At 44.4% G+C, this 22,247-nt stretch overlaps 2 protein-coding genes across 5 annotated transcripts; one reads left to right on the top strand and one right to left on the bottom strand.

The window, feature by feature from the left end:
• Positions 1–675: 675 nt before the first annotated feature.
• On the top strand, positions 676–13,320 carry LOC110509426 (cell division cycle protein 23 homolog). 2 transcript variants are annotated; one of them, XM_036967541.2, is made up of 16 exons: positions 676–1,061; positions 1,315–1,387; positions 1,510–1,647; positions 1,821–1,863; positions 1,964–2,069; positions 3,033–3,165; positions 3,305–3,482; positions 3,577–3,674; positions 3,758–3,839; positions 4,004–4,157; positions 5,408–5,527; positions 5,655–5,730; positions 5,848–5,909; positions 5,995–6,073; positions 12,683–12,802; positions 12,927–13,320. In XM_036967541.2, exons 1-16 carry the CDS (start codon positions 955–957, stop codon positions 13,047–13,049), a joined length of 1,692 nt encoding a protein of 563 aa, XP_036823436.2. In that variant the 5' UTR covers positions 676–954; the 3' UTR covers positions 13,050–13,320. The 2 variants fall into 2 exon arrangements, with proteins under 2 accessions (XP_036823436.2, XP_090082713.1); XM_090226587.1 differs by having other exon boundaries at positions 681–1,061; positions 12,662–12,802.
• kif20a (kinesin family member 20A) lies at positions 13,317–21,477 on the bottom strand. Of its 3 annotated transcripts, none has more exons than XM_021591440.3 (17): positions 21,304–21,477; positions 19,948–20,157; positions 17,811–17,936; positions 17,584–17,703; positions 17,344–17,482; positions 17,038–17,213; positions 16,850–16,949; positions 16,459–16,671; positions 16,171–16,357; positions 15,874–16,017; positions 15,582–15,750; positions 15,340–15,486; positions 15,015–15,257; positions 14,671–14,902; positions 14,482–14,573; positions 14,232–14,369; positions 13,317–14,030 (listed from the first exon to the last, which is right to left on the bottom strand). In XM_021591440.3, exons 2-17 carry the CDS (start codon positions 20,128–20,130, stop codon positions 13,674–13,676), a joined length of 2,766 nt encoding a protein of 921 aa, XP_021447115.3. In that variant the 5' UTR covers positions 20,131–20,157; positions 21,304–21,477; the 3' UTR covers positions 13,317–13,673. The 3 variants fall into 3 exon arrangements, with proteins under 3 accessions (XP_021447115.3, XP_021447114.3, XP_021447116.3); XM_021591439.3 differs by having other exon boundaries at positions 19,948–20,172; positions 21,304–21,473; XM_021591441.3 differs by having other exon boundaries at positions 19,948–20,144; positions 21,304–21,473.
• Positions 21,478–22,247: the final 770 nt, after the last annotated feature.

Raw genomic sequence — 22,247 nt, 5'->3', positions numbered from 1 at the left:
ATTTTAATGCAAATATTCTCAAATCTGCATAAATAAAATATGCGCATTTTCCCACCAGAGATGTGTTTCCATTAAATTGACCTGTTGTCTATAAAAGTATGTGCTTGATGACATGGTCCACATAAAAATGACTTTTGCGGTTCAATTCAAATGTACTGAATTAAACATATAAGTTAACTGGGTTTCCATCGCGTTTTCAGCTACATTGATGGTTTTGTCATAAAACATTTAGCATTATATAGCTAATGTTTCTATTCTGGTATTGACATGTGGGCTCTAGACAACAGTTTGCAGATGCAGTGCATGTGTAGCCAACATGTTGAGATTATTATGGACAAAGATTCGTTTTATTTGTCAAATGGCAGCCAAGCATCGATCATCATAAGAACCTCGATATTTATTGGAAAGGTGCATCAAGCTCATCACTGCACGTTCACCACCCTGTGAAGTTCATCATAATGTATTTAATCTGTAGCCTAATGAAGGGCATGCTTTCCCAAATCCTAGTGGGAGAACCATACATGTCATCCCGTGACTCAAAACGTACTTTGATTTTATCAATATTTGTCCATAAAATCGTTTGATTTGTCAACATTTGGAAAGTTTACAGACAAATGTGCTGTTTCCATCAGGCCTGTCATAATTTGTTTTATTCCACATACTGGAAACCTAATTAGCTGTCTTGACAGTACTGTAGCAAAATGCATCGTGTTCTGTGGTACAGGCTACCACCCTCTGGATAAATTCTGAACTGCATTGTAGTTGGTTTCCATCTCACTTAAAAATATTTAGGTAGCCTATTCTTAGAAGACTTCAAGTCATTTCTAAAACTTTGTTACATTGTAAATAATAATTTCAGGTAAACAGCTGAAAAGCTATTGCTATAAATCGATTAGCCCTAATGCTGTCCAATCGCGACTTGTGTTTTTATGACGTACAATCAAGGTATGAAAAATGGCGGCCTTGTGTAGTGAGTTTGGCGATTTAGTTAAAATAAAAAAACAGCTGATCTCTGTGATATCGCTTTGTAAAGAAAGAGGACTTGTACATAGCGTGAAATGGTAAGAAGCTCTATTCTTGATGTTATGATCATTGTATTTATTTCAGTGAAGAATAGCTTCAGTTGGTGAACTCATAGTTGTTAGCTTGCTAATGCTAACGATTAACTTGCAAGTTTTGTCAAATCTTGCCTATTTTTTTTCAGACCGGTTCAGGCTTTTATTTTCTTAATACGGGTTCATATTGAAGTTGATAAAACATTGCGTTAACTACGTCAGTGATATCACCGATGGTTGTGTGACATTTTTATTTTAGGGCTTCAGAGTTGGCATTTGCTTTGGACCCCCTTCCCAATAATGAATTACCTCCATCGGCAACTTTTACTGAGGTTTGTGGCTAAAGATAATGTTTTCCTTGTTAATGCATGAACATGTTGCTTATGTTTTTGAATTGGAGGCCATTTGAGTGATATGTACAATCGCTGTTACCTCTCTGTCATCCTGGTTGTAGGAGGATGCTCAGGACCTGGATGCTCTTGGCCTGGCCAAGTCCTACTTTGACCTGAAAGAGTATGACCGTGCTGCCTACTTCCTTCGCGGCTGCCGCAGCCAGAAAGCATACTTCCTGTACATGTACTCTCGCTATCTGGTGAGATGGTGTTTCAGCATTCACAGCAACATCACCTCTAGAAATCTAGTTGTCACAATGGGAATAGAGACAATACAATTGTCCTGAATACTTGCAACTCCTCAATGGGGGCCATCCAATGTAGCCTGTCATTTAAGGGATGTTGTCAAATTCTGACACTCATCTGTTTCCAGTCTGGAGAAAAGAAGAAAGATGATGAGACTGTGGACAGCTTGGGTGAGGAGCTAAGCTTTCTTTGACACCAAAATCAAATGGTGTCTCAAGACAGAGTTCAATGTCTTGATTGGTTGTTTTTGCCTGCTGTGATTGGCTGCAGGGCCTCTGGAGAAAGGTCAGGTGCGTAACGAGGCTCTGCGGGAGCTGAGGGTGGAGCTGAGTAAGAAGCACAGTGCTGGAGAGCTGGACGGATTCACTCTGTACCTGTAAGCACCTCGCACTATCACACACACTCAAATCAAAATAAAATGTTATTTGTCACATGTGCTGACCTTACAGTGAAATGCTTACTTTACAAGCCCTTAACCAACAATGCTTTAAAAATTAAAATAAGTGTTAAGTAAAATTAAAATGAAAGTAACCAATAATTAAAGAGCAGCAGTAAAATAACAAGGGAGGCTATATACAGGGGGTACCAGTACAGAGTCAATGTGCAGGGGCACCGGTTAGTTGAGGTAATATGCACATGTAGGTAGAGTTAAAGTGACTATGCATAGATTATAAACAGAGAGTAGCAGCAGAGTAAAAGAGGGGTCTGGTTAGACCTTTGATTAGCTGTTCAGGGGTCTTATGGCTTGAGGTGTAGAAGCTGTTAAGAAGCCTTTTGGAGTGGTACCGCTTGCCGTGCGGTAGGAGAGAGAACAGCCTGTCTAGGGTGGCTGGAGTCTTTAGGGCCTTCCTTCCTCTGACACTGCATGATATTAAGGTCCTGGATGGCAGGAAGCTTGGCCCCAGTGATGTACTGGGCTGTAGACACAACCCTCTGTAGTGGCTTGCAGTCGGAGGCCGAGTAGTTTCCATACCAGGCAGTGATGCAACCCGTCAGGATGCTCTCGATGGTGCAGCTGAGGATCTGAGGACCCATATACAACCTTTTCAGTCCCCTGAGGGGGAATAGGCCTTGTCGTGCCCTCTTCACAACTGTCTTAGTGTGTTTGGACCATGATAGTTTGTTGGTGATGTGAACACCAAGGAACTTGAAACTCTCAACCTGCTCCACTACTATGTGCTCGGTCCTCTTTTTCCTGTAGTCCACAATCATCTCCTTTGTCTTGATCACATTGAGGGAGAGGTTGTTGTCCTGGCACCACACGACCAGGTCTCTGACGACCTCCCCCATATACGTGTACAGTGAGTCTTTAACCTCACAAACCTGCGCGTGTGTGCAGGTATGGGGTGGTTCTGCGGAAGCTGGATCTACTGAAGGAGGCGGTAGATGTGTTTGTGGAGGCGACCCATGCCCTACCTCTACACTGGGGAGCGTGGCTGGAGCTCTGTAACCTCATCACCAACATTGACATGGTAATACTCACACACACAACTCATACAGATAATTTCTCCTCTGTACCCACTACAGTGGTTCCCAGATCTACTGGACTACATTACATGTCAATGAACTTATAGAATATTACAATGATATACTTGTGGCTCCTCTTGTCAGCTGAAGTCCCTGTCTCTGCCAGACTGCTGGATCAGAGACTTCTTCATAGCCCACATGTACACAGAGCTGCAGATGATCAAAGAGGCCCTGCAGAAATACCAGAGTCTGATTGAGTCCGGCTTCTCCAAGAGCACGTATATCGTCTCACAGATTGCTGTGGCCTACCACAACATCCGAGGTCTGTCAAGTCGATAAAGTAATATGAAGAAACATTCTGCTAGGTATTTTCTTTCCTCTATTCAGTTTCACACCTACGCTTTTCTTTGTCATAGATATTGACCAGGCTCTGGCTCTGTTCAATGAGTTGCGGGAGCAGGATCCCTTTCGCATTGAGAACATGGACACGTTCTCCAACCTGCTATACGTCCGTGTGAGACCCCACTTAATTGACTGTCTCCATCTGTCGGGCTCTGTCTTTATGAACATGTCTGACTGTCTGTTGTGTTTCCACAGAGCATGAAGCCAGAGCTCAGCTACCTGGCCCACAACCTGGTGGAGATAGACAAGTACAGGGTAGAAACCTGCTGTGTCATCGGTAAGGACTCTTCTCAAGTCAAAGCCGGACATAAACCCCCAGAACTCTTTACTATGTTCAGTAATCACAGACAGACCTTTCAAAACTTAAGAAGTACAACCAACTCTACCTACAAGTGATATGTTATGTTTCTAATGAGTGCATTCTGTCTGTCCTGTGTGTAGGGAACTACTACAGCCTGCGGTCGCAGCATGAAAAGGCAGCCCTGTACTTCCAGAGGGCTCTGAAGCTGAACCCTCGCTGCCTGGGGGCCTGGACTCTGATGGGCCACGAGTACATGGAGATGAAGAACACTTCCGCTGCCATCCAGGCCTACAGGTCAGACTGACACTCCACTATGGCCCGCTGCCCCAGGCCTACAGGTCAGACTGACACTCCACTATGGCCCGCTGCCCCAGGCCTACAGGTCAGACTGACACTCCACTATGGCCCGCTGCCCCAGGCCTACAGGTCAGACTGACACTCCACTATGGCCCGCTGCCATCCAGGCCTACAGGTCAGACTGACACTCCACTATGGCCCGCTGCCCCAGGCCTACAGGTCAGACTGACACTCCACTATGGCCCGCTGCCCCAGGCCTACAGGTCAGACTGACACTCCACTATGGCCCGCTGCCCCAGGCCTACAGGTCAGACTGACACTCCACTATGGCCCGCTGCCCCAGGCCTACAGGTCAGACTGACACTCCACTATGGCCCGCTGCCCCAGGCCTACAGGTCAGACTGACACTCCACTATGGCCCGCTGCCCCAGGCCTACAGGTCAGACTGACACTCCACTATGGCCCGCTGCCATCCAGGCCTACAGGTCAGACTGACACTCCACTATGGCCCGCTGCCATCCAGGCCTACAGGTCAGACTGACACTCCACTATGGCCCGCTGCCCCAGGCCTACAGGTCAGACTGACACTCCACTATGGCCCGCTGCCCCAGGCCTACAGGTCAGACTGACACTCCACTATGGCCCGCTGCCCCAGGCCTACAGGTCAGACTGACACTCCACTATGGCCCGCTGCCCCAGGCCTACAGGTCAGACTGACACTCCACTATGGCCCGCTGCCCCAGGCCTACAGGTCAGACTGACACTCCACTATGGCCCGCTGCCCCAGGCCTACAGGTCAGACTGACACTCCACTATGGCCCGCTGCCATCCAGGCCTACAGGTTAGACTGACACTCCACTATGGCCCGCTGCCCCAGGCCTACAGGTTAGACTGACACTCCACTATGGCCCGCTGCCCCAGGCCTACAGGTCAGACTGACACTCCATTATGGCATGGCTTAGAGCTGGGACAATAAACCCAAAAATTATGGATACTGACCGACCCAGTGATTTATCGTGGACATTTTACTGATATCGATAGTAACGATAAGTTGTTTTTACTTGAAATGTGAAGTTTGCTAGGGCTATTTCAAACAATTTATAGCTACAACATTCAAAATAGTAGATGTTTTAAGGGAAATATAAATAAATAACTGGTGCACACCACACTGGTATTCCTGATTCTATGGGTCAGAGCGTTGTGCTCCATGGTTTTCTATTTCTGTGTATGTTTTCTTTGTTGATCAGGCACGCTATAGAGGTGAACAAACGAGACTACCGTGCCTGGTATGGCCTGGGACAGACCTATGAGATCCTCAAGATGCCATTCTATTGTCTTTACTACTATCGAAAGGCCCACCAGCTCAGGTGTGTGTTTGAGTAAAAACCAAGGTAGAGGGTTCTGTTGTCAGTGGGTGCTTGGTATCGTGTAGTAAAGTCTATTACCAAATCCTTACATACTGTAGTGTGAATGACGTGTCACTGTGGCCCTCAGGCCCAATGACTCTCGTATGCTGGTTGCTTTGGGAGAGAGCTACGAGAAACTCTCACAGCACGTCGAGGCAAAGAAGGTTAGCAACAGCAGCATTCTCTCTGCCATTATTTTTTAATTTTCCTGTAGATTTGAATGTAATATTTGAACCACTGCTGTGATCTGTCATTAAGTTCTATTCTTCCTTTTTCTCCAGTGTTACTGGAGGGCGTACTCTGTGGGGGACGTGGAGAGAATGGCTCTACTGAAACTGGCAAAGTATGGACATCAGAGCATGTATATGTGTGGTTCACTTAATACTGTGTTGACTTTTATATTCTCTAATACATATGTATGTTGACAGACTTCACGAGCAGCTTAATGAGTCTGACGATGCGGCCCAGTGTTACATCATCTACATCCAAGACATCTTCTTCTGTGGGGTGAGCAACCCAACCTCTGTGTGTGTGTGTATGTATATGTATGTATATATGTATGTATGTGTATATATATATATATATATATATATATATATATATATATATATATATATATATATATATATATATATATATATATATATATATATATATATATATATATATATATATATATATATATATATCTCACACACACACACACAGTGCCTTGCGAAAGTATTCGGCCCCCTTGAACTTTGTGACCTTTTGCCACATTTCAGGCTTCAAACATAAAGATATAAAACTGTATTTTTTTGTGAAGAATCAACAACAAGTGGGACACAATCATGAAGTGGAACGACATTTATTGGATATTTCAAACTTTTTTAACAAATCAAAAACTGAAAAATTGGGCGTGCAAAATTATTCAGCCCCTTTACTTTCAGTGCAGCAAACTCTCTCCAGAAGTTCAGTGAGGATCTCTGAATGATCCAATGTTGACCTAAATGACTAATGATGATAAATACAATCCAACTGTGTGTAATCAAGTCTCCGTATAAATGCACCTGCACTGTGATAGTCTCAGAGGTCCGTTAAAAGCGCAGAGAGCATCATGAAGAACAAGGAACACACCAGGCAGGTCCGAGATACTGTTGTGAAGAAGTTTAAAGCCGGATTTGGATAAAAAAAGATTTCCCAAGCTTTAAACATCCCAAGGAGCACTGTGCAAGCGATAATATTGAAATGGAAGGAGTATCAAACCACTGCAAATCTACCAAGACCTGGCCGTCCCTCTAAACTTTCAGCTCATACAAGGAGAAGACTGATCAGAGATGCAGCCAAGAGGCCCATGATCACTCTGGATGAACTGCAGAGATCTACAGCTGAGGTGGGAGACTCTGTCCATAGGACAACAATCAGTTGTATATTGCACAAATCTGGTCTTTATGGAAGAGTGGCAAGAAGAAAGCCATTTCTTAAAGATATCCATAAAAAGTGTCGTTTAAAGTTTGCCACAAGCCACCTGGGAGACACACCAAACATGTGGAAGAAGGTGCTCTGGTCAGATGAAACCAAAATTTAACTTTTTGGCAACAATGCAAAACGTTATGTTTGGCGTAAAAGCAACACAGCTGAACACACCATCCCCACTGTCAAACATGGTGGTGGCAGCATCATGGTTTGGGCCTGCTTTTCTTCAGCAGGGACAGGGAAGATGGTTAAAATTGATGGGAAGATGGATGGAGCCAAATACAGGACCATTCTGGAAGAACCTGATGGAGTCTGCAAAAGACCTGAGACTGGGACGGAGATTTGTCTTCCAACAAGACAATGATCCAAAACATAAAGCAAAATCTACAATGGAATGGTTCAAAAATAAACATATCCAGGTGTTAGAATGGCCAAGTCAAAGTCCAGACCTGAATCCAATCGAGAATCTGTGGAAAGAACTGAAAACTGCTGTTCACAAATGCTCTCCATCCAACCTCACTGAGCTCGAGCTGTTTTGCAAGGAGGAATGGGAAAAAAATTCAGTCTCTCGATGTGCAAAACTGATAGAGACATACCCCAAGCGACTTACAGCTGTAATCGCAGCAAAAGGTGGCGCTACAAAGTATTAACTTAAGGGGGCTGAATAATTTTGCACGCCCAATTTTTCAGTTTTTGATTTGTTAAAGTTTGAAATATCCAATAAATGTCGTTCCACTTCATGATTGTGTCCCACTTGTTGTTGATTCTTCACAAAAAAATACAGTTTTATATCTTTATGTTTGAAGCCTGAAATGTGGCAAAAGGTCAAAAAGTTCAAGGGGGCCGAATACTTTCGCAAGGCACTGTATATGTATGTGTATATATACATACATACATACATACATACATACATACATACATACATACAGTGGGGCAAAAAAGTATTTAGTCAGCCACCAATTGTGCAAGCTCTCCCACTTAAAAAGATGAGAGGCCTATAATTTTCATCATAGGTACAGATCAACTATGACAGACAAAATGAGAAAGAAAAAAAAATCCAGAAAATCACATTGTAGGATTTTTAATGAATTTATTTGCAAATTATGGTGGAAAATAAGTATTTGGTCAATAACAAAAGTTTATCCCAATACTTTGTCATTGCCAACAAAGGGTATATAACAGAGGTCTTCACAAGGTTTTCACACACTGTTGCTGGTATTTTGGCCTATTCCTCCATGCAAATCTCCTCTAGAGCAGTGATGTTTTGTGGCTGTTGCTGGGCAACGCGGACTTTCAACTCCCTCCAAAGATTTTCTATGGGGTTGAGATCTGGAGACTGGCTAGGCCACTCTAGGACCTTGAAATGCTTCTTACGAAGTCACTCCTTCGTTGCCCGGGCGGTGTGTTTGGGATCATTGTCATGCTGAAAGACCCAGACACGTTTCATCTTCAATGCCCTTGCTGATGGAAGGAGGTTTTCACTCAAAATCTCACGATACATGGCCCCATTCATTCTTTCCTTTACACGGATCAGTCGTCCTGGTCCCTTTGCAGAAAAACAGCCCCAAAGCATGATGTTTCCACCCCCATGCTTCATAGTGTTCTTTGGATGCAACTCAGCATTCTTTGTCCTCCAAACACGACAGGTTGAGTTTTTACCAAAAAGTTATATTTTGGTTTCATCTGACCATATGACATTCTCCCAATCTTCTGGATCATCCAAATGATCTCTAGCCAACTTCAGACGGGCCTGGACATGTACTGGCTTAAGCAGGGGGACACGTCTGGCACTGCAGGATTTGAGTCCCTGGTGGAGTAGTGTGTTACTGATGGTAGGCTTTGTTACTTTGGTCCCAGCTCTCTGCAGGTCATTCACTAGGTCTCCCAGTGTGGTTCTTGGATTTTTGCTCACCGTTCTTGTGATCATTTTGACCCCACGGCGTGAGATCTTGCGTGGAGCCCCAGATCGAGGGAGATTATCAGTGGTCTTGTATGTCTTCCATTTCCTAATGATTGCTCCCACAGTTGATTTCTTCAAACCAAGCTGCTTACCTATTGCAGATTCAGTCTTTCCAGCCTGGTGCAGGTCTACAATTTTGTTTCTGGTGTCCTTTGACAGCTCTTTGGTCTTGGCCATAGTGGAGTTTGGAGTGTGACTGTTTGAGGTTGTGGACAGGTCTTTTATACCGATAACAAGTTCAAACAGGTGCCATTAATACAGGTAATGAGTGGAGGACAGAGGAGCCTCTTATAGAAGAAGTTACAGGTCTGTGAGAGCCAGAAATCTTGCTTGTTTGTAGGTGACCAAATACTCATTTTCCACCATAACTTGCAAATAAATTCATTTAAAAATCGTTTAAAAAAAAAAAAAAACACATTTTGTCTGTCATAGTTGAAGTGTACCTATGATGAAAATTACAGGCCTCTCATCTTTTTAAGTGGGAGAACTTGCACAATTGGTGGCTGACTAAATACTTTTTTGCCCCACTGTGTATATATACTATATTATATATTTTTTTAATCAAACACGCATTACCAGTCAAAAGTTTGGACACAGCTACTCATTCAAGGGTTTTTCTTTATTTTTATTATTTTCTACATTGTAGAATAATAGTGAAGACATAAACTAAGAAATAACACAGAAGGAATCAAGTAGTAACCAAAAAAGTATTAAACAAATCAAAATATTTAATATTCTTCAAAGTGGCCTTGATGACAGCTTTGCACACTCTTGGCATTCTCTCAACCAGCTTCATGAGGAATGCTTTTCCAATAGTCTTGAAGGAGTTCCCACATATGCTGAGCACTTGTTGACTGCTTTTCCGTAACTCTGCGGTCCAACTCATCCCTAACCATCTCAATTGTGTTGTGGTCGGGTGATTGGACACCAGGTCATCTGATGCAGCACTCCATCACTCTTCTTATCGGTCAAATAGTCCTTACACAGCCTGTAGGTGTGTTTTGGGTCATTGTCCTGTTGAAAAACTAATTATAGTCCTACTAAGCGCAAACCAGATGGGATGGTGTATTGCTGCAGAATACTGTGGTAGCCATGCTGGTTAAGTGTGCCTTGAATTCTAAATAAATCACAGACAGTATCACCAGCAAAGCACCATCACACCTCCTCCTTCATGCTTCATGGTGGGAACCACCCATGCGGAGATCATCCGTTCACCTACTCTGCTTCTCACAAAAAAGTTTTTTCACCAAAAATCGCAAATTTGGACTCATCAGACCAAAGGACAGATTTACACCAGTCTAATGTCCACTGCTCGTGTTTCTTGGCCCAAGCAAGTCTCTTCTTATTATTGGTGTCCTTTAGTAGTGGTTTCTTTGCAGCAAATTGACCATGAAGGCCTGATTCTGCACTCTCCTATGAACAATTGATATTGAGATGTGTCTGTTACTTGAACTCTGTGAAGCATTTATTTGGGCTGCAATTTCTGAGTCTAGTAACTAATGAACTTATCCTCTGCAGCAGAGGTAACTCTGTGTCTTCCTTTCCTGTGGCGGTCCTCATGAAAGACAGATTCATCATAGCGCTTGATGGTTTTTGTGACTGCACTTGAAGAAACTTTCAAAGTTCTTGAACTTTTCTGGATTGAATGACCTTCATGTCTTAATGATGGACTGTAGTCTCTCTTTGCTTATTTGAGCTGTTCTTGCCATAATTTGGACTTGGTCTTTTACCAAACACTTTTTGGGTTACTACATGATTCCATATGTGTAATTTTTTTAAATTTTGATGTCTTCACTATTTTTCTACAATGCAGAAAATAGTACAAATAAACCCTTGAATGAGTAGGTGTGTCCAAACTTCCGACTGGTACTGTGACATTTCATTTTGTTTGTATTGTGTTATTAGGAGGGTATTGTGTGTAGATTGATGAAAAAACGATTGAATCAATTTTAGAATAAGGCTGTAACGTAACAAAGTGGAAAAAGTCAAGGGGTCTAAGTACTTTCCGAATGCATTATCTGTTTTACAGTTCAAAAATTAAAGGACTTTATGTATTTAGTCACCCCGTTTGAAGTTGTATAAGTATTTGGACAAATTCACTTATAGTGTGTTCAGAATGGTATTTGGTCACATTCCTAGAATGCAATGGCTACATTATATTAAACTAGAGGCTCTACAAGCTTGTTGGATGCATTTGCACTTTGTTTTGGATTATTTTGTGCCCACTAGAAATTAATGGCAAAAATGTATTGTCATTTCGGAGTAACTTTTATTGTAAATAAGAATAGAATGTTTTTGAACACTTCTACATTTTAATGTGGTTACTACCAGGATTGTGGATAATCATGAATGAATTGTGAGAAAGTTAGAGACATAAATATCATACCCCCAAGAAAAACATCCCGTTATTGGTTACGGTGATAGGTTGGCATGTTTCGGGGGCATTATCTTTGCAGCTGTAGCCAGGTTTGTGCGTGATGACGTAGTGTACATAAAAATGACTTTTGCGGTTAAATTTTAATGTACCGAATAATTTACAACTCTGATGGTTTTGTCACACAAAATGTTGCGTTTATATAGCCCACTCTGTGCCCACTCTGGTCTTGGCATGTTGCGCTCTAGCCAACAACTCACAAAGTAGGGTAGGCTACCGACATGAGATTTTAATGGGAAAAAAAAGAGTAAGATTATTTGTCAGACAGCAGCAGACATGATCATCATGTCACCAGAATAAGACCCTCTATTTGCCGAAAAGGAGCATTAAGCTCCTCACGGTGCACTTTCACCATCCTGTGAAGTTTTATTAGTAATTTCATCTGGAATCTAATAAACGTTGTGCTTTCCGGGGTCATAGTGGGAGGATCACACTCCATATTACGTGACAGACACACAAAGATCCCTCCTTGTCTAGTGTCTTTTAATTTTCCCGACATTTTGCTGTTTCCATCAGGCCTGTCATGACCCTTTATTTTTATCAGACAGAGTTCACGCTCATAAAGGTTGGATGGAAACCTGGTCAGTAACTTTCTCACTCATCATGATTATCCGTAATCATGGTAGCATCCACGTTGTAACAAATAACATTTTATTTGAAGTGTTGAGAAACATATTTTATTCTTATTTAGAATAAAAGTTACTCCAAAATGACACATTATTTACCATTCATTTCTTTTGGGCACATAATCAAAAACAATGCATCCAAGTTTGTCGTCACAAGCTTAATGTAGTCATTGTGTGCTAGTTATATGGGACCAAATCTGAACTTCTGACAATTTTATTCACAATAGGTGAATTTGTCCAAATATTTATGCCTTCAAATAGGGCAACTAGATACATATTTTACTGTTTAGAAATTAAAGTACTTTGTATGAAAATACCCTCAAATAAAAGGTAACATTGTGTACTGTCATTTTATCTCAAATCCAAAATGCTGGATTATTGAGCCAAATTGTTATGTAGGTTATTGTATAGGCATAGGTATGTTTTTACCATTCAGTCAGTCTCTAGGACCAGTCCCGGCACAGCTGGGGGCATATTCATTACGCTGATTCTGTTGCATAACGTTTATTCAAACTGAGAGACCTACCTGACTTTGTTCAATGGAAACTCGTTTTGCTCAGTTTGCTTCCATTTTGGTTCTTCAACTGTAAACGGTTTCCATAATGAATATGCACCTGGAGTTAGTGCATATGTGCTTACAGGAGCAGCTGGAGCATGCAGAGGTGAGCACGGCCCTGCGTTACCTTGGCCAGTACTACTTCAAGAACAAACTTTATGAGGAGGCTTCACTGTGTGCCCAACGCTGCTGTGACTACAATGACGTAAGCACGTCCTCCAGTTGAATGTTGTTCATGGGAAAAAGTGTCCATCTTATCAAAATATCTACATACACTGCTTGTCCGGTACTGTTGTCCGACCAGATGTATTTCTGGTGTCCCTCTACAGGCTCGTGAGGAAGGCAAGGCTCTACTCAGACAGATCTCCCAGGTCAGAGACCATATGGAGGCCTCTAACACCACCCCTGTTAGGAGGGTGTCTCCCCTCGATCTGTCCTCCTTCTCTCCCTGACACACCACCCTACTGGCTAGCTGAAAGCTCTGGGACAATCTGCCTTATCCTGTTGGTTCCATATACAGTTATGGTGAATTAGTACTTAATGCCATATTGAGGGAGATTGTCTACCCTTATACATAATGTAAATATTTTCTGTGTATGTTTACATGTCGGTGCAGCAGTTGCCACCCTGCTTTTGAATATGAAAGAATTCTGAACCACTGAGTCATTAAATCAATGGAAACTGCATGCTAATGTCACTTAGAATAAATTCATTAAAAATAAAGTGTACAAGATTTTATTATAAATTTTACTGTTGCACCAAAGTATATTGAAAGACTGGACAAACATTGAAAGCAAAACCTTTACATTAGAGAATGCAATGTAAATAATGTCTAATAGTAACAACTCTTAAAGCACTTTAGCAGGAGGTAATATGTGCATCAGTCCTCATTCAACCAGAATCTTGTAGCATTGTGTTTAATACTCAGGTATACCAGAGTCCACTACAAAAACAACTTTTGCATTCCTAAGGAAGACAGCTTAGCAGTGCAGATACTGTAGTAACACTTGAAATTAAAAAACAATTGCAAAATAGTACAGATTTACAATTGGTTTGCATAGCAGTAGAGGATAAAGTCAGCACTTGGTAACCCTGTACCTGCCAGAGGGGCCGGGACTTGGGGGAGGGGACTGTTGGCGGGAGCGAAGGATCCGTGAGTAGGGTGTGGTTTGAGGTTCACGGGGGCGTCCCTGTTGTCCGTTTCGTGACGGGGTGTGTTGTGGGAAAAGGGAGCGGAAGAAGTGTCGTTTCTCTGGGGGCTGGTTCTCAGCGTTGCCTGCTGCCCCACAGCCCCTCTTCTGACAGGAGCCAGGAGTAGCAGAGGCCGAGCCACAGGGGGGCATCTGACCCATCTGGGCCAGGGTCTCCGCCTTCCTCCTCAGGTCAGCCTTGACCAGCAGCAGGCCGTTCTGTAGCTCTACCAGGGTCTGGTCCTGAGGGAGAGTAGTGGACAGGGTGAGGGGTGGAGAGAAGTGGACAGGGTGAGGGGTGGACAGGGGGCCTACAAAGTCTACATGCTTTTTCAACGTGACAGAAACACCAACTAGTAGCAGCCCTGCCTAGGATCACCAAGAACAAAGTGTTCCCCTCCCTTGCCTAGGAATGAAGTCCTATTGAATTCTATAGAGGTGTACCTGTTTGGCCAGTGTGTGGTCTGCAGTGGTGAGCGCATGGCGCAGCCTCTCCCCACCAGTGTTACGGCAGCATGCCCTCTCTCCAGACTGCAGGTTCAGACCCAGCCTCTGCAGGTCCAGACGCAACTGACGCAGGTTCTGCAGCAGAGGCACAAACATGTTAAAATCCCAGCAATGGTTATAGTGTTTAATACAAAAAGGTATGGGGGTAATGTGAGAGGAGACTACGCCCACTAGCTGGAGTACCGACCCTCTGGCCCTCCTCCAGCTTGCGGTCGGCAGCATTGGTCAGGGCGTCGGAGTGCTCCGGTGGTGTGAGCTGCCCCTGGACACGCCTCAGTTCTGGAAGAGAGTTACAGTTATAAAGACCCATGTCATTTACCAATCAATCACCTTGTTCCCACACTCCCGATTGTCCTGGTCCTCCCTCTCCTCTTACCTTGTGTTTTCTCCAGCAGCTCGGCACGACACTGGTCCAGCTCAGCCCTCACTCTGCTCAGCTCTCCTGTGGTTGTGGAGGCCAGGCGCTGGGAGCGACGGGGCGTGGGGCCCTCAGCCTCTCCTCCCAGGGCTAGGGGTGGGAAGAGGGGGAGTGGGGCTGGCTCTGCTAGGGACACACCTCCCTTTTTCTCCAGGGCTGCAGTCAGTGCCTCAATCTGTTCATCACGCTCCTAGGATGAGAGGGAAGGTGGAAAGGAATCAACCATCTGTAGCATATAAAACTCTATTCTAAACCCACTGAAAAAGACACTAACTTAATCTACAGACTGCCCTATCCCTCACCTCTATTTCCTGGTTGTAGTATCTCTTGAGGCTTTTCTGCAGGTTGTTGATCTTGTCCTCAAACCTCTCCTCCATCAGAGCCTTCTCTGTCTCCAGGGTCTGGGTGAAGTCCTTCTCCATGCCAGAGATGACCTCCATCATCTCAGAGAACACCTGCTCTCTGACGGTGGCCTCCAGCACCTCCTTCTCTTCCCGCTGCCTCTGCACCTCCCTCTTCAGTACCTCGATGGCCCGCAGCAGAGCCTGAACACAGCACAGACCCAGTCAGTCACCGAGGTCCAACACACACAAGTTGACATTTCATTCAGTGGGACGTAGGACATACATCTGAATCAAACATGGTGATGTCCCCATCTTCATCGCTGTCCTCGTCTTCCTCAATCAGAGTGCTGTCATTGGAGTGAGACCGGGGCTCCCGCAGCAGGGACAGGATGTAGGCCACTCGGGTTTTAGTGGACGGCCCATGGACCAGCTGAGAGAGGAGACGGACAACAGAGGTCACAACCACTGAATATTTCTCTGAAACCAAGGCTGTATTATTAACTGCAAGGTGAGAGCTGTTTGTACCTGTGTGGCGATGGCAGAGAACTTGAGGGCCTGTAGTGTCTCGTCGTAGGTGGAGGCACAGGGGTTGATGTTGACCACCATGCTGGAGCGCCCGCGGCCGCAGAAGAAGCCCTGAAGAACCCGTGTCAGTTTACTGTCTCTGAACGGCACCACCTGAGGGGGTCGCGACCTGTAGGGACAGGAGAACGTGTCATCTGGACAGTACAATGCTGGGATGCATTTCATTTACCAGCATGTGATGAATTCCTCTTGTTTAGATGTGTGTGTGTGTGTGTGTGTGTGTGTGGCCTACTTGTTGTTCTGGTTGTGCCTCAGAGCAGCGATACAGCGGCCCAGGGTGTGGAGGGAGGTGTTGATATTGTTGGCCTCCTTCATCCTCTCCTCGTTGCGCTGGTCCTTACAACGCTCTGAGCCAGCCAGGTCACAGACAGACAGCCTAGTGGGACAGAATCACTTATCCTAATGCCAGGTCACAGACAGACAGCCTAGTGGGACAGAATCACTACTACCACCACCAACAACAAGGTCAGATCAGAACACTCAGGATAAGACAGTGGGTTGGAGAATGAGAAGCCTGGATGGGACGTACTCGCTGATGCGTGTGGCCTGGCCCTGGTTAGCCTCTGGGTGGACGTGCAGGATCCGGGTGGAGAAGATGCTGTGGCTGCGGCTGGAGTTTTGGTTGAGGTGAGTGCTGGCAAAGCTCTGGTTCCTCCGGCCAGCCCTGAGCACTCTCCAAGCCTCCTCTGCACTGCGGACCTGCACCCAGGTGAGATCTGCACAACACAAAAACAAAGGTCAGTAATGTGAATAAACTACAATGAAAAACATTAAGACTATCTACATATTAGATGTTTTCTTAGTGAATGCTTGTTACCCTTGACGTAAGGGTTCCCCTGCTTGTCATCACTCAGCCGCAGGATGGCCCTCTTCTTAGGCTGCAGGCAGGGCGGAGCCTCAAGCAGGTCGTACAGGAACTCATTGTAGATCTCATAGAAGGACACCCACACAGAGAACTGAACCCCCTCCTCCAGCTCCTCCCCTCCGCTGTGAGACAGGCTGTCTGGCTCCAGACATACACTGTCAGAGTCTGCTGGGAGACAAGGGCGTGTTGAGCAGTGACCATGCAACTTCCAGGATTATACTCTACATACTACCAATGCCTATATAATAAAGGAGCTGTGTAAATGCTGTATAACTCTAGACTTGGCTTCAGGGTCCACCAGGCGTCAGAGAGCAGAGTCATGTTACAGTCTGAATGCCCTCACCCTCTAGCTGGGTGGCGATGTGGCTGGTTATGGAGTGTCCACCGATGCCGCTGTCCCAGGTACTAGTGCCGCCTCTCATCCGAGAAGTCATGTCATCCTCCTGTGATAGAGACATGGGGAGAGGAACGTGGCATCGTGACTTAGTTGACAAATGATTCCAGAGTGATTTGTGCTCCTGTTTCCCTCACCTCTTTGAGTAGAGCGTCTCTGCGGATCTCCTCAGCCCGGACCTCACCGGCATCCAGCTGGCGTACCTCCTGGTGGAGGACAGGCTTGAGGTCCATGGCCCCGTAGAGGCGGCCCTGCAACTTCCTGAACAAAGACACCAAGGCCCGGGGCAGGAGGCCTGCCTCACGACCCACTCCTACAGGGGAAAGGTCACGTCAGTACTTTGTGGTATCTATCTCCACTGTATATTTAACAAACAGCTAAACCAAGATAGTGGAAATGTCTAGCTTTCTGTAGTTACTTGGTGACAACCAATACTATCTCACCCTGAATGGTGTAGGTCTTGCCAGAGTTGGTGACACCATATGTGTAGAGGAGCCGACTCTCTCCACGAAGCACGTCTCTCACCATCTCCTTCATGGTGCTCTCAAAGAAGTCCTGCTGTTTGGTCTCTGGACCAAAGATCTAGAGGTACATATGAAAAGACATCTGTGATGTGTGTATATTATAATGTACGTGTCATAGTAGTCTTCTCTCAGGTCTTGTGTGAAGGTGAAACTGTTTACCTGTGAGAAGCTGAACTTGTGCATGCTCTGGGCGACTCCCCTCTCTGCACTCTTCATGTTCTGGGAGTCTTTGGGGGCTTTGAGCATCAGGCTCTCTTTGTTTTGCACACACACACAGCCCTGAAATGAGAAGAGGGGAAATAACACCCGTCTCACAAGTACTTCAAAGTTGACATGGAGAATAGGATGGGACGATAATATAATGGAATTTAGAGTGCAGATTGTACCTGTTCCTCTCCCCTTTCCTTCTCTCCCTCAGTCAGTGGGCGGATACGCAGAAACACCTTCACTTTGTCAGTGTTCCCCTCACCACCGCTGCCTTGTCTGATCACCCCAGGCTTTGCCAATGCTTTCTGAATATTGGAGGAAAGAAAGTGGTGATAGTACAGTTCTGTGATGAACAGCAGTGTTGAACATTTTCGTACTATAGGCCTATCACTGATCCCCCTGTGTAAATCCGCTACACACTTAAAGTTCCAATGGAAATCTGTTTTGGCGCAAAATGTTTATGAATGAACAAATGACAAGCAAAAAATGTCATACAGGATTGATAGGTCAGTTAGAGGGAGTAGTCCCTAAGCCAACAGCTTGTAACATCTGACCAGAATAAAGCATTCACGTTTTTGTGAAATAAAGCACTTGTGAAAAACACTTGTGACTTTAGAAAGGCAGGGCAGGATGGACATAGGTCTGTTGGCCGGGGTTGGGGTAGCCACGAGGAAAGCATAGCCAGCCTAGAGAAATGCATATTGACATTTTCGATCATCATGGATTTGTTGGTGGTGACTAGCCTCAGTGCAGTGGGCAGCTGGGAGGAGGTGCTCTTGTTCTCCATGGACTTGAGTGTCCCAAAACTTTTTGGAGTTAGAGCTACAGGATGCACATTTCTGTTTGAAAAAGCTAACCTTTGCTTTCCTGACTTCCCTGAACAGTTGCATATCGTGGGGACTATTCGATGCCATTGCAGTCCGCAACAGGATGTTTTTGTGCTGGTCAAGGGCAGTCAGGTCTGGAGTGAACCAAGGGCTATATCTGTTCTTAGTTCTACATTTTTAGAAAGGGGCATGCTTATTTAAGATGGTGAGGAAATTACTTTTAAAGAACGACCAGGCATCCTCGACTGACGGGATGAGGTCAATATCCTTCCAGGATCCCCGGGCCAGGTCGATTAGAAAGGCCTGCTCGCAGAAGTGTTTTAGGGAGCGTTTGACCGCGGACCCATTACGGATGCAGGCAATGAGGCAGTGATCGCTGAGATCCTTATTGAAAACAGCAGAGGTATATTTGGAGGGCAAGTTGGTCAGGATAATATCTATGAGGGTGCCCATGTTTACGGATTTAGGGTTGTACCTGGTGGGTTCCTTGATAATTTGTGTGTGATTGAGGGCATCTAGTTTAGATTGTAGGACTGCTGGGGAGTTAAGCATATCCCAGTTTAAGTCACCTAACAGAACAAACTCTTGACAATAGATGGGTGGCAAGCAATTCATATGGTGTCTAGGACACAGCTGGGAGCTGAGGGGGGGTCTATAACAGGCGGCAACAGTGAGAGATTTATTTCTGGAGAGATACATTTTTCAAATTAGAAGCTCGAACTGTTTGGGCATAGACCTGGAAAGTATGACAACTTTGCAAGCTCCCTCTGCAGTAGATTGCAACTCCTCCCCCTTTGGCAGTTTTATCTTGACGGAAAATGTTGTAGTTGGGTATGGAAATCTCTGAATTTTTGGTGGCCTTCCTAAGCCAGGATCCAGACATGGCAAGGACATCAGGGTTGGCGGAGTGTGCTAAAGCAGTGAGTAAAACAAACTTAGGGAAGAGGCTTCTGATAACATGCATGAAACCAAGGCATTTTTGATTACAGAAGTCAACAAATGAGAGTGCCTGGGGTCATGCAGGGCCTGGGTTTACCTCCACATCACACGACATACAGAGGAGGAGTAGGATGAGGGTACGGCTAAAGGCTAGCAAAACTGGTTGTCTAGTGCGTTGGGGACAGAGAATAAAAGGATCAGATTTCTGGGGGTGGTAGAATAGATTCAGGGAATAATGTGCAGACAGGGGTATGGTGGGGTGCGGGTACAGTGGAGGTAAGCCCAGGCACTGAGTGATAAGAGGTTGCATCTCTGGACACGCTGGTTATACTGGGCGAGGTCACTGCATGTGTGGGAGGTGGGACAAAGGAGGTATCTAAGGCATGTACAGTGGTACTAGGGGCTCTGCAGTAAACTAAAAACAATTATAATTATCCTATTAATATTACATTCACTGATAAACAAGTACTGGTAGGCCTGTAATAAAGGAACCTTAAATATGTGTCTCGAGTGCAGAGTGTTACGAGTTATGTCAGAGCTAAGGCCTCACCTCTCTGATGGATGGCCGAGGTTCTAGTCCAGGGGAGATTATGGAGATCTCAGGCAGAGTCACTTCGTTCAGTCGTTGTCCTACTAGGCCACCGATGTCAGCTGCCGTGGATTCAAACACAGCCATGCCCCCCTCCTCCTCGTCAGACAGGACTCCACACGGAGATGCCATAGACAACGCCATAACCTTTTGGGTGACTGAATTGAGATTCTGGTGATCACAGAGCTGTCAAGAGTGAGTGAAATCTACATCAACACGTTTTCCAGGTTTACTAAAATAACTTTCATATGTAGAAAAGGGAGGAAGGGAAGCGCTGCTAAGGTACACAGTAGGTTTTGGTAGACAGAAGGAGCTCTTTGGTAAAAGGGGTAAATTGGTAATCAAAAAGAAAGGAGGACCAAGGCACTTAATGTAATTAAAATGCCTTTATTTGTAAGGCATTTTCAATGGAAATATTCAACTGGTCTAGCATGTTCAATGGAAACATTGAACATGCCATACAAATAAAGGCATTTGAATTCATTATATGAAGAGTGCCTTGGTCCTCCTTTTTGACATCTTTCATATGTATTTGACATTTTAGTCATTTAAAAACTTACAGTAATGATTGCATACATTGTAAGCATTTTTTCGTACTAGTCCCCCATGGGAATCTAACCCACAACCCTGGCGCGTTATGCTCTACTAACTGAGTTACAAACATAGTCCCGTGTATCTTGTTACATGTAGGCAAGGGAACCTTGGATGACTCGAGGGGCTAAAAGTCAAGTTTGCTGGTCTGCAAAAGACTGGTGTTTATTCTAGAGGGTTAACTAGCCCAGTTTGGTTTTCAGATCTAAAAGTGGTTTAAAGTCAAAAGTCCCACCTCACGTATTAGATTGAGACACTTCCATGCCTCAATCCCAAATTAAAATTATGCCATTACTGATATTTTTAGACATCTGAATACATTAGCTACAGGGCTGCTGCTGCAGTGTTGAAAACGTGGCCAAAACTTTTGAACCAACATAAAGCAATCCATTGGCTGGCTTGGTGATTGGCAGGTACACGCAAACAGACCTGACTGCTTTGTTTCGCTAAACTGCCCCGGTAACTAACAGTTACCTAGCAAATAGTTTTGGAATTTAAAATGTGTTGAATGTAATTTGCAAAATAAAATACATTTGTAATGCGCTTTTCATTGTACAATAATAATCTCAAATGCACTAGCGTTACCTAGCAAGCGCTGATTAACGTTAGCAAAAACAAGATAATTTAACTGGCTAACGTTCGCCATTTATCTAGCAAAGGTATTTCGCTTCAGGTAACGTTAGTTTCATCAAGTGAATGCTCTAATTCTAAAGTAAATCAAATTACCTCGTCAGTCGCGATGAGTTATCTTCGTAAATGCAACCCCCCCAAAAACGACCCTTTTAAACAGAAACAACTTGCTCTATCTAGCCATGAAATGCTACCTGACGATGCCCCTTGTTTTGTGCATAGACACTTCCCTCAAGGCGTCCACTGAATCAACCAATTCAAACATCGCGCTTCACGTGCACAACCAATCACAGGATAAAGGTTACACAGACGCCGCACAGACATCGACCAATAGGAAGATCGTAGCTACAGACACATTACTAGATGAATGCGAATTTAGAAAGTGTTTATTTGATCATTTGAATGTTTTAGCTAGTTACGTGTGTGTTATTTTATATCTACAAATGTTCTACTACTGTTATCTAGCAAAATGCCATTGCATGGACCCTAGCCCTGGATTAAACATTATCCGGTTCCAGTCCAGGATGAGGTTTACATTTTGTTTAGTAAAAAATTATAGAACTAATCTGTTATCTGTAGTTTAGTCTGTTCGGGGTCCGGGAAACTAGCCCTATACATCTATGGGGGGAACTGCTGACAAACCAGTGACTGTAATTACAGAGCAAGCATACTGTGAGTACAGGGATGGGATTATCCCATTTCTGCCACAAGAGTAGCGATTCAGGTTTGAGCAGAAAACTTGAACCAGGCAGGCAGCATCCCTGTTGGCAAAGAATAAGCACACTGCCGTAAATGTCCTGACTCCCGACCTCTTGGTAGAATACTTGTTTTGTTTTTTGTAATAGGGCGTTCCATTGAGACCAGGTTTATTTTGCAAGGGAGCCCTGCATTTTACAATTACACAACAAATAACACAGGAAATACACCTGACAATAATAATACAAAATGAATAGAGAAAAATAAAGCACACTCATGAAAAACAATCACATTTCTCAGCAAACTGGTTTTCAACATACAGAGAGCAATTAAAATAAATCCAA

The sequence above is a fragment of the Oncorhynchus mykiss genome, chromosome 29, assembly GCF_057628025.1.
Source record: "Oncorhynchus mykiss isolate SJ-2025 chromosome 29, ASM5762802v1, whole genome shotgun sequence".
Taxonomy (NCBI): domain Eukaryota; kingdom Metazoa; phylum Chordata; class Actinopteri; order Salmoniformes; family Salmonidae; genus Oncorhynchus; species Oncorhynchus mykiss.
This window is presented reverse-complemented; position numbering and strand designations above follow the sequence as displayed.

Excerpts from the sequence above, each read along its gene's own strand:
- LOC110509426 (XM_090226587.1), top strand. The coding sequence starts at position 955 with ATGGCGGCCTTGTGTAGTGAGTTTGGCGATTTAGTTAAAATAAAAAAA. Across the intron at positions 1,648-1,820 it reads ACATGTACTCTCGCTATCTG|TCTGGAGAAAAGAAGAAAGA; the intron begins GTGAGATGGTGT and ends ATCTGTTTCCAG. Across the intron at positions 2,070-3,032 it reads GACGGATTCACTCTGTACCT|GTATGGGGTGGTTCTGCGGA; the intron begins GTAAGCACCTCG and ends GCGTGTGTGCAG.
- kif20a (XM_021591440.3), bottom strand. The coding sequence starts at position 20,130 with ATGGCGTTGTCTATGGCATCTCCGTGTGGAGTCCTGTCTGACGAGGAG. Across the intron at positions 17,704-17,810 it reads AGGAAAGGGGAGAGGAACAG|GGCTGTGTGTGTGTGCAAAA; the intron begins GTACAATCTGCA and ends TTCTCATTTCAG. Across the intron at positions 14,574-14,670 it reads GCTGCTGGAGAAAACACAAG|AACTGAGGCGTGTCCAGGGG; the intron begins GTAAGAGGAGAG and ends ACTCTCTTCCAG.